Raw genomic sequence first — 10249 nt, forward strand, 5'->3', positions numbered from 1 at the left:
GGATAACATACTAATTCCTGCCTCGACAATATCACACTATATAAAGTACCACACCATCTTCCGCCAGGTCAAACAGCTAAGCCAAACCGTTTTGCCGATGGTCGCAGCAAGCTTACGTGTCGCTGTCTTGTGTTCCACACTACTACAATTGGTGCCAGCTTGCAACGACAAAGCCGCTACCCACGTCGATCCCGATACCTCATCTTACACTATTTTCATTCAAAGCTAGATCTTGCCGGTGCTCTGCCAATTATTTAAAACAGTAAGCTATGTATTTGTATGGAACAATAAATTTCATAATTAAATTGCTCCGGCCAGCGGCTCGCGCAGCAGCATGGACGGCCTCGCGCTCTTCAAGCTCGTCTCGCTCGTGAGCATTTGGGTCGTCGGCTTCGTCGGCGGCGTCCTGCCCTTCTTCATCCGCCAGCACAACCGCGTGCTCATGAGCCAGCTCAATTGCATGAGCGGTGGCGTCTTCCTCGCCGGCGGCTTCATGCATCTGCTCCATGCGGCGATCGAGAACCCCGGCCTCGTGCGTTGGTCGACGATGGACGAAGGCGCGTATGCGTTTCCGTATGCAGAGATGTTTTGCACGATCGGCTTCCTCGGCGTCTTGATCGTCGAGCAGCTCGCGCACGCGCTGCAGGCGCAAGGCCATGCCCATGTCGAGCCCGACACGACGAGCGAGGACAGCGACGATCACAAGATGGACAGCGCGCCGTTCCTCGAGCAAGTCGAGGCAGCGACGCCACCTGTGGCCAAGAAAGGCCGGAAAAAGTCCCACGACGGCCACATTGCGTTCGACAAGTACGATCGTCGCCACCCCTTGAAGCTCATGTGGTGTAGGAACGCATCAGGCACCGTGGCCTTTGTGCTCTTTGTCGCTCTCTCGTTCCACTCAGTGCTCGAAGGCCTCGGCATCGGCGCCCAGTCGCAGCCAGCGTGGGGCGTCTTCCTCGCGATCATCATCCACAAAGGCCTCGCCGCCTTTGCGCTCGGCACGGGCATGCTCAAGAGCCAAATGAATAAGACCAAGTTTCTCAGCTACATGCTGCTCTTCTCCCTCATGAGCATCTTTGGCATCATCATCGGCTGGGCCGTGAACGCGGCCGAGTCATCCGAAGACGTACGTTCCTCCGTCATATCCCTCTTCCAGCTCACTCTGTCTTCTAGTCGGCGGCCGCGGGGATCTGCCTCGCACTGGCGTCTGGGACGTTCATCTACGTGGCCGTCATGGAGATCATTCCGCAAGAGTTTTCGCACGGCAAGTCGAGCCTCAAGAAGACACTGCTGCTCTGCGCTGGGTACGCCGTCTTTGGCGCGATCGCCAAGTGGTCGTAGTCGCGTAGTACATACCAAACATACTGTATTCTTCCACTGCGCCGGACTCACGCCAACCAGACACACTGACAAACACGCGGCATCTAAGCTAAGGTAGTCGTCGTCGGGCTATCCGTCGAGGCGCAGGCTGTGCACCGCGTGGTCCAACCCGCTCTCGTCGTCGTCGCCATAATCGTCGCGGTGGTGGACGCGCTTGTGCTGGACCTTGAGCCGCTTGGAGCCAATCTGGAACCCATTCATGCTCGCAATCGCAGCATCTGCAGCCTGCACCGAGTCGTAGCTCACAAAGCCTAGCATCTCGTGAGCGGAACATGCAACGACGAACGTCGACGTACCGAAGCCCTTGCTCTCGCCCGTGTTCTTGTCCATAAAGACCTTGGCGCTAATGACCGTGCCAAAGGGAGCAAACGCCGTCGCGAGATCGGCATCCGTCAAGTCGTGCGGCAAGTGGTAGATGAAGAGGTTGGCACCGGCAGGGCCTTCCAACTGGGTCGCGGCGCGGGCGCCCGACGACGCCGCTGCGACGGCTGCGACCGACGACGGCACGGCGCTGGCCAGAGCGTCCAGTGGGAACGGCGGCGCCGCGCCAGTGGGAAACGACGGGTAGCCGGTCGCCGCGGCGAACGCATACGGGTTGTAATACATGAACGCCGCGGGGTTGGCGGCTGGCGACGGCGATGCGCCTGGCGACGACTGGCCAGCGAGGGCTTGAGCGCCAAAAGCTTGCATCTGCTGCATGTACTGCTGCTGAATTTGCTGCAGCTGCGGAAACGGGATCGTGCCGCCGGGCGGAAGCTGCCAGTACGCGGCAGCGGCCGTCGCGGCTTGGTTGCGCGCGCGCTGAATGCGTTGACGGCGGCTGTCAGCAAATTTGACGACCAGCGGCGCCGTACCACGTTCCTATTCACGTTCGCACGTTAGCGACAAGGAAGAGAGAATACGACTACGGATACCATCGTGTACGTGCCGTTGTAGGCATCAATGGCCGCTGAGGCTGCGTGACGGTCCTTGTACTTGAGGAACGCACATCCCTTGCTCTGGCCCGTCGCCGGGTGGCGCAAGATGTAGATTTCTTCAATGGGACCGTGCGAGGCAAACACTTCACGGATGCTCGACTCGTCCGCGTGCTTTGGGATCATCCCAATAAATAGTTTGTGCTCTTGGGACGCTACGCCAGGTCAACGCATGAGTACATCCGCGATGCTTGGCAGGATGCATACCTCCCGCTTGGCCTTCGGCCGGTCGGACTTGCAGCGGGTTGGACGAGAGGGGCAGCGTCACTTGGTTGTGCAGCGTCTCGATCGCCGCCTCGGCCGCGTCGCGCGAGCAAAAGGTCACAAAGGCGCAGCCGCGGTGCGTGCCACTGACCTTGTCGCGGATGATGACAATGTCGTAGAGCGGGCCAAAGGCCTCGAGGATCGGGCGGAGGTCCGCCTCTTCCATGTTGCGCGGGACTTGGCCGACAAAGAGCTTGACAGCGTCCGGCGGCTGCGAGTGGCCATGGTGGTTTCCGTAGTCCTCGACGTCCTGGTCGTCGTACTCGGCGCTGTAGCCGCCGGGCGACGCGTAGCTGTGCATCGCGTCGGTCATCTTTGGGGCCACACGAGGGGAAGCAAATGACTAGTTTGCTCCTCGTGAGACTTGATAATTTTCACCGGGCGCCCCGCGCTCTGAAACCGCTGGGCCACCGGCCATCGAGTCTCGCAGGTTCTTCCGTCCCACGCTGGCCACTCGTACGCGCGTACATTCCGTACATTGGCGCAGAGACGCAATGTACGGGGCGTTATCACCGCCTTGTGCGGGTGCCACGTCAGCACGTCAACTCTACCAGCCGTGCACCGCGAATCGTGGGCATTACTGGCGGCGTTGGAGCTCGGACAAGACACTGCGGATACTACGCTGCACTCTTCGTACCGCCGCCCACCCGCTGAGTGACACCAAATATTGCCCACCAACCTACGTTGGCGAAGTCGAGCCGATGCGACTGCTGCACGGTTGGCATACTAAAAGCTAGTAGACCCGTCCCACACGCTACGTTCCCAGCCATTCACGTCGTACCTCGTATGCAGTGGACGTCAACGTTGGGTTCTGCAGTATCTTGTGTGCTGCGCTGCAGGGGACAAAATAGCCAACTGGCTGCGTTGGCGCCGCCAGATACCGTTGAAACGCGCTTCCAGACGCAATGAGAAGACCAGTGCACCGGTGGTTTCGCAATGTACGGTGGCCGTACAAAGCGTCGTGTACGACGTGGCGCCTGTCCAAAGATTGCGCCGATCGATGCCCGAGGTAGCGACACCGCTGGTCGAGGATACCAGCACGCGATCTCGCTCTAGTCGCACCGATCCCTTATTGAGCACCACGGCAGTGTCAACCAGCGAGCGTTCGAGCCTGTGCTCCCGTCGGCCAACTTTGTTCGGTAGATCTTATTGCATGCAATGCATACATGCGCGCCACGCTGCGTGCCTAGTCAACGGTCGTCGAACCCGCGCGCTGACGCGGTGCCCGCCAAGAAACCACCTAAGTCGCCGACACCACATCACGGATCCCTTTCCATCCCGCTGCCTCGAACGCCACGGCCCAAGACCCAGTCGACGACGGCCATGTACATTATGCTGTCCGAGCAAAGGCGAGTTTCCATGCGACTACATAGCCCCCTCTTGCACGCTCCTTGGGACGCACCACGAGTGGCCTCCCCCATTTCCAAGCGCAAGCACCGGCATGTGGACCGGCGCGTGCACGCCGTCGCAGTGAGTGCCGTGACGACTGAAGCTCGTCTCAGCGCCCTCCGCGTAGATTGCGCAGGTCGCGTCCCCCGAGAACAATCCTTCTTTCGGCCCGTTGGCGCTCGACGAATGGCTCGCCACGTACGAGTTTGATGTGCTGCAGTACGACTCGATCGGTGCCTTTGTCGAGGTACGACTAGCAACCTCCTCGTAACTGACCGCTGCACCGTCGAGCAGATCAAGCTCAAGGAGGCGCTCGTGCTCTCGAGCAAGTTTGCGACACCCATGAACCGATTCCGGGCCGCGGTGCGCCACGCTCGTCGTCCAGCAAAGCACTCCTAACGTGAAGACGTAGGTGGTGTGTAGCCTCGTCGAGCGGGTTGCTTTGGCGCTCGCGAATGCCGAGAGCTGCCGACGCTATGCACCCACGATCTTGCGTCTCGTCGACGAGCTCCGGAGCCTTATTTTCATCAACGACGACGACGAATGCGAGACCCGTGTGAGCCACAGCGGACACCTGCCGCACCCGCGCACGCTGAGCTTCTTTCTCGCCAAGGCCCCGTACTTTACGCAGCTGCGCCTTGAAGTCACCAAGGTACTCGCATTGATCTGCGGTTCGCTTTGGATAATGCTGTGGGATTTAGAAAGACGCCGAGTTTCGGAAACACCAAGCCGTCTTGCGCAAGCTCATCCAGTCGACGTTCCAAAACGTCGGGTCCGTCTTCCAAGCGTGGAAGATGCACACGCGCACCAAGAAGGAAGATCGGCTGGCGAAAAAAGCAACCGAAATCACAGGTGAATAAGCACGTACCTCCGTGCTTCAAGCTGCATACTCTAGGCCGAGTGCTTGCGAAGCGCGGGCAGGCGCGGATCGCCTTTGTCTCGTGGGCACGCTACGTCATGGCGGTGCGGTTAGAGAAGATGCGGCTAAAAGGTATCGCCGTTTTCGCAAGGACCGATGACTCGAGTGCTCGCGTAGAAGCCCACTTATTGCGCGAACACTCCCAACTTGTGCTTGATTTGCGCAAGCAGCTCAGCCACGCCCACGACACCATCGCCGTCCTTCGCGCAGAGGTGCACGACCTTCAAGTACGTCCTCGCCATGTCCTTGTAGCAACACAAAGTCTTTTTCATAGCCAGAGGCGCTCTTGCTCGAGCCAGACGCCACGTTAGACTAATCACTACAAATCGAGTTATGGCGACGACGACTCGGACGGCGCGAGTGGAAGCTCGTCAAAGAAGGCACGCGCAATCGCTGCTTCTGCGTCGCGCATCACGGGGCGCAGCGGTGGCATTGTCCGCTGTAGGACGTTCAGAAACGACGGCACCGGGTGGCGACTGGTCGTCGTCATCTCGGGAAGCGGAACCGGGCGTCGGCGTGGACCTAGAAGTGACGGCGTCTCCATGAAGGGCATGGACGTTTCAATGCCAGGCGAGAGCAGCGACCGCTGCAGCGACGCTTGCATGCGCTCTGTGAGCTCGCGCCATCGCGCCTCAGACTCGACCAGATCTAGTTGTGCATGTGAAGCGACGGCTCACCGCGGGGAGCGCCACCTGGGTGGTCGAAAAGTGACGGCGGCATTGGTGGCGGCGCCAAGATCGCGTGGATGTGGACATCAAAGTTGCGGCGTGGCGCTTGTGGCTCGACAAGCGGGGTGCTCACAGCCTACACACGCCATACACAAGATATCACGCCCGTGCAAAGCGCCCATACCTACAATGAGCTCTCGGAACGTCGAGTCGTACGACGTGGGGCCCCGGCGCGACGCGCTGCGAGGCGAACCGTACGCTACAACGCTTGAACTTCAACTTCACGCCGGCGGAACGTTCTGTAATACCGTCGTTGCTGACGTGGTGGGGCGTTGTGAGGCTTTCGATATGCGTGGCGGCGTCGACGAGGACGCGGCCGACACGGTCAAAGAGGGAGCCAACCACGTCCGCGGCTTCTGTGAGTGCAGGCGTCGCGTCGGGCTCGTCACAGAGCGTAGCAAGTTGATCGACGTACGGTAGCATGTCTCGAAGCGCATCGCGGATCTGCGGCACAAGCGAGCGGGCGGTCGGCGGTGGAGTCGACCGCGCCGAGCGCACAATAGGCGTCGGGCTCAAGAAGGGCGACCCTGTCGGATGCAGCGTCCGAGTCCGGAAGGCAGCGAGGCGCGGCGAGATCTTCTCGATCCACTCGTCCCAGCGCGTCGGCCACCCGTGGTAGTGTACGCGGACGTGTGTCGCACTGAGCTCCAGTACCGTGCCTTCAAGCCATTGGTTGACTGTGTCCTTGACATCGAGCCATTGACCGACGTAAAAGAGGCGGCGTGCACGCAATGTGGCACCCCGCTCCGCACTCGTGGTCTCGGTGGGCGTCGCCGACGTCACTGTCGACAACAGAGTGCGGAGCGTTAACAGTCCTTGCTCAATGTGCTCGAAAGGCTACGTGCAAATGTGCGCTGTGAAGAGCAGAAGGTACATTCGAGTACATACATCATGAACGACGGCTGGAGGTCTGGCTTCTGACTCGGGCTCAGATGTCAAATCCAAGGCCCTCTCGGCGTCGCTGGGCACCGGCGCGGTAGGTCGAGGTTGTCTGAAGTTGAGCGCGTCTGAGAGCAACGAGCCATCTTCGTCGAGGCCGAGCCGCCGGCGCATCGAGGCAAAGGCTGCCGCCGAGTCGAGACGCGACTGCCGAGGGCGCAGCTGCGGGCGCAAGACACTGCGCGCGGGAGGCAGAAGCGGCTCGGTCTCGGACGCGCTTGTACCGTCGGCGCTGTAGATCTGCTCGGGCTTGGCCACGAGATGTAGTGTATGCCCATCTTCCACGTTGTATGCGGCGAGCTGATCGGCGTCTTTCATGAGCTTGCCTGCGTGAGAGCTCAGGCGTTATCCGCGTTGTACAGGCACGGTGCGTACCTCGGTAGATGAGCCGCTGGCGGTGCTCGGGGACTTGCGTCGTCGTCCGCAGCATCTCCTTGAGCTCGCTCACCGCGATGGCGGGACGGACCTGCAGCGCAAAGCTGTGGTCATTGAGCGTCTTGATGCGAATCTCGATGCAACTCTCTTGGCGCGTCATGGCCATCGCAAGCACGTCGTCGATCGCTGCTGCGGCCTCCATTCTGCCAACTGCCAAGTGAAACCCATGCTATGATGGGCAATCTTTGTATATTTTTAGCCAATCCACGCATTCGATTTCTCGTCAATACACTATATTTCGCATACGTTCCGATTTACTGTACGTAAACTATCTTTAGAACGGCCAGAATGAGTTTCCAATAGTGTTTATGCACTGAAATAGTGTCTTGATGGAGATTGCAACACGAGGAGAATGACGCCCAAGGAGTTCCTCACAAGCTTTCGGATCGAGTCGGGCGGAGAGTACACGTGCCTCCGCATGCGCCATGGGCGTGTGTGCATGTGGCCGTTTCATCGCGCGCGGCTTGCACTGGACGCATCCCAAGGCGACGCGCTGCCCGCCGAGATCGTTCGTGCCGCCACGGACACCTTTGGCGAAGCTGCCAGCACCAAGGACCTCATGGTCACCATCGTGAACGTCAATGGGCGCCACCACATCCACGTATACGCCATGCCAGGCTTGAGCTTTGTTGGTGGCGCAGACAACGGCGTGCCCCAAGTCAGTGCGGTTGACGTGCTCGTGCTGGGGCCTGCCCGCCGAAACCCGGGCGTCAAGCACGTCAGTTGGATCGACGAGCGCAAGTACCTCGAGGCTGCAGCGGCGGAGAAGGCGGCGGAGCTTGGCATCGGTAGCTTTGGTGAAGTGCTCTTGAGCCAACGCGACGCCGACACCCATCACCTCCTCGAAGGCCTCATCACCAACTTCTTTGTCCGTACGTGAGCGCACCTTTATCGTTCCGAGTTGACTTGCATGGGCTAGTGCACAACGGCCGACTCTACACCGCTCGCGACGATGTCTTGCTTGGCAGCACGCGGGAGCTCGTGCTGCAAGCGTGCGAACGCCTTTGCATTCCGGTCGTGCACGAGCCTCCCGTGCTGGAAGCGAGCGCGACGTGGGAGGCCGCTTTTGTTACGAGTAAAGATCACACTGCTGTAGTCTAGGATCCAAGCTCATGGTGGCATGGCATAGGTGTCGTGCGCATGATCGTGCCTGTGAAGACGCTTCGCCGCCAAGACACTGGCACGTGGCACACGTACAGCATTCGCACCGCTCCTGAGCGGCTGCACCAGCTGCGCTCTGCGATCTACGAGCTCTGCGATGCAGATGCCCGCGTCGGTTAAATCTGTAGCCAACGCTGCTGGCTCGTAGTAGTAGTAGTGTGTTGCACCTGGCGCTGCAGCATGCCTTTGCACGTTTCGACTAAAGAAACGCCAAGGGTGTTCATGGCGCTTCCTGCGAGATGTGTTCGCAATGGCCATCAGGTGGTGGATCTCTGCATGGGGCCAGCAAGATCGTCGCACGGCCTTGCACCAAGCTACTACTGCGGGACAAAGCCACGCGCTCGCAGGCCGAAGTGTTTTCGTAACACAGCGCAAAGACGCGACATACAAACCTCGGGATAAAAACTGCATTCTAATATTGCCATTTGCTTCAAAATAATTAAAATAAAATAATACGTGCTCACGCCGCACGCTGGAGTTGCTGGAGCACGGACGCGTCAATGTTCATTTCCCGCAGCGGCAATCGCTCGGGCGACGACCGAATCGCCTTGAGAAGACACTTGGCGCCGGCAGCTCCAATCGAGTTGTTGCGCAAGTGCAGCACCTGCAGCGACGAGAAGCCACCCGACTTGAAGACGGCGGCGAGCGCACCCGCGCCCTTGTCCTGGATGACGTTCTGGCCGAGGTCAATCGTGGTGATGGTGCCGCCACGGCGCGAGAAGGCCCACGCGAGCGCCAAGACGCCCGCATCGCCAATCTGGTTGCCCACCAGCGAGAGCGTGTCGAGCTTGCTCGAGGCGTTGGCCAGCCAGAGGCTCATGGCCGTTGCGCCGGCATCGCCGAGCGCGTTGCCCTTGCAGTGAAGCTGCGTCAAGTTCGGGCACGCACCGCTGGTAAACGCGTCAAAGAGCGAGTTGAACGGGTGCTGCAGCGTCGGCGCCAGCGACGGGAAGATGCCCGACAACGTGAGCGACTTGACACTGCGGCATCCGCCGCCACTGAGAAACGAAGCGAACGCGTGGCAGATCGCGGTCGACGCCGACAAGTTGTTGACCGACGCAGGCTGGATCGTAAGCACTTCAACACTCGTAAAGCCTGGAAGGAACGGGCGCTGGCCCGAGAGCATCTCGCCGAGTGTGTCCATCGACAGCGTCAGCGTCAAGCGCTCCTGCTCCGTGCAAATCGGAGTACACAGAAGCGACATGGGGATGACGCCGTTGAAGCGAGGCACGGGCGTCGGGCTCAGCTTGGCCTTTGTCCGGCGCGAGTACGAGCGCGAGAGGCTCTTCTGAACGAGCACGCCGCCTTGGATCGGCACCGGCGACGACTGTTCGTCCGACGAATAGCCTTCGCGCGGGCTGGCCTCGCCGTCGTTGGCGTACGTCATGTGGTGCGGGCGCTTGCGCGACTCGTCGACGACGACGTCAGCCGGGCGCTTCTTCGCGAGCGTGTCGCAAATCTCGAGCGCGCTCGCATGGACGCGCTTGGGCAGCGTGCAAAGGTCCTGGTACTCGGCGCAGGAGCCCGCGAGCTGCACCAACCGGTTGTCGATGCGGGCGGCGACCTTTTGCAGGTGGCCGGTCGAGGCGGCCGACGCGCGGCTGCGTTGCTGGAGGAGCTGGACGATCCGCGTGCGGATTTCGCGCCGCAGCGGGATCGGAATAGCGATCGTCGAGACGGGCGCCGAGGCGTGGGAGACAGGCGTCCACGCCGGTGCGGCCTGTGATGTCATCATCTTTGTCCTGTTGTCTGCTATGAACCACTCGCCAAAGTCGGGAATACAGCCCGAGAGCCAAAAGATAGAAAGCACAAAGAAAATGCAGCGGGCGCGGGCCGTGATTTTGCACCAAAGCACCCTCTTGGCGTTTGTATGCGCAGTATAGACACGCGCCCGCGCGCGTCTCTCTTGACAAACCATTGGCCAATCAAACGCGCCGAGAAAAGCTGGCGCCAATCGCATGGCCGATCACACTTTATGGCGCATTACGATTGGTAGATTGCATCTGGCTCGATCCAAACGGGGATTGGCGGCTATTTTTAGCACCTGCTCACACGCGGTT

The 10249-nt window shown here is 60.2% G+C and overlaps 6 protein-coding genes across 7 annotated transcripts; 3 read left to right on the forward strand and 3 right to left on the reverse strand.

Moving 5' to 3' along the window:
- Positions 1 to 334: 334 nt before the first annotated feature.
- SDRG_05736 (hypothetical protein) lies at positions 335 to 1341 on the forward strand (the record flags this gene model as incomplete). The annotated part of the gene is made up of 3 exons (XM_008611467.1): positions 335 to 807; positions 847 to 1126; positions 1174 to 1341. 3 exons carry the CDS (start codon positions 335 to 337, stop codon positions 1339 to 1341), a joined length of 921 nt encoding a protein of 306 aa, XP_008609689.1.
- A 108-nt stretch (positions 1342 to 1449) lies between these two features.
- Positions 1450 to 2931, reverse strand: SDRG_05737 (hypothetical protein; the record flags this gene model as incomplete). The annotated part of the gene is made up of 4 exons (XM_008611468.1): positions 1450 to 1631; positions 1677 to 2241; positions 2295 to 2509; positions 2562 to 2931. The coding sequence occupies 4 exons, from the start codon at positions 2929 to 2931 to the stop codon at positions 1450 to 1452; spliced, it is 1332 nt and encodes a 443-aa protein (XP_008609690.1).
- Positions 2932 to 3547: 616 nt separating this feature from the next.
- SDRG_05738 (hypothetical protein) lies at positions 3548 to 5447 on the forward strand. The gene is made up of 11 exons (XM_008611469.1): positions 3548 to 3627; positions 3675 to 3757; positions 3809 to 3943; positions 3992 to 4088; positions 4135 to 4254; positions 4302 to 4370; positions 4420 to 4659; positions 4709 to 4859; positions 4903 to 4998; positions 5044 to 5153; positions 5201 to 5447. Exons 1-11 carry the CDS (start codon positions 3619 to 3621, stop codon positions 5240 to 5242), a joined length of 1152 nt encoding a protein of 383 aa, XP_008609691.1. The 5' UTR covers positions 3548 to 3618; the 3' UTR covers positions 5243 to 5447.
- SDRG_05739 lies at positions 5173 to 7742 on the reverse strand (the record flags this gene model as incomplete). Of its 2 annotated transcripts, XM_008611471.1 has the most annotated exons (6): positions 6969 to 7170; positions 6543 to 6919; positions 5903 to 6491; positions 5783 to 5853; positions 5619 to 5730; positions 5258 to 5574 (listed from the first exon to the last, which is right to left on the reverse strand). In XM_008611471.1, exons 1-6 carry the CDS (start codon positions 7168 to 7170, stop codon positions 5258 to 5260), a joined length of 1668 nt encoding a protein of 555 aa, XP_008609693.1. The 2 variants fall into 2 exon arrangements, with proteins under 2 accessions (XP_008609692.1, XP_008609693.1); XM_008611470.1 differs by having other exon boundaries at positions 5173 to 5574; positions 5619 to 5853; positions 6969 to 7742.
- On the forward strand, positions 7342 to 8429 carry SDRG_05740 (hypothetical protein). The gene is made up of 3 exons (XM_008611472.1): positions 7342 to 7900; positions 7948 to 8103; positions 8158 to 8429. The coding sequence occupies exons 1-3, from the start codon at positions 7381 to 7383 to the stop codon at positions 8307 to 8309; spliced, it is 828 nt and encodes a 275-aa protein (XP_008609694.1). The 5' UTR covers positions 7342 to 7380; the 3' UTR covers positions 8310 to 8429.
- A 153-nt stretch (positions 8430 to 8582) lies between these two features.
- On the reverse strand, positions 8583 to 10041 carry SDRG_05741 (hypothetical protein). Its single transcript, XM_008611473.1, has one exon. The coding sequence runs from the start codon at positions 9922 to 9924 to the stop codon at positions 8650 to 8652; it is 1275 nt and encodes a 424-aa protein (XP_008609695.1). The 5' UTR covers positions 9925 to 10041; the 3' UTR covers positions 8583 to 8649.
- Between the last annotated feature and the right edge of the window lie 208 nt (positions 10042 to 10249).

Source organism: Saprolegnia diclina (assembly GCF_000281045.1).
Source record: "Saprolegnia diclina VS20 unplaced genomic scaffold supercont1.15, whole genome shotgun sequence".
Taxonomy (NCBI): domain Eukaryota; phylum Oomycota; class Saprolegniomycetes; order Saprolegniales; family Saprolegniaceae; genus Saprolegnia; species Saprolegnia diclina.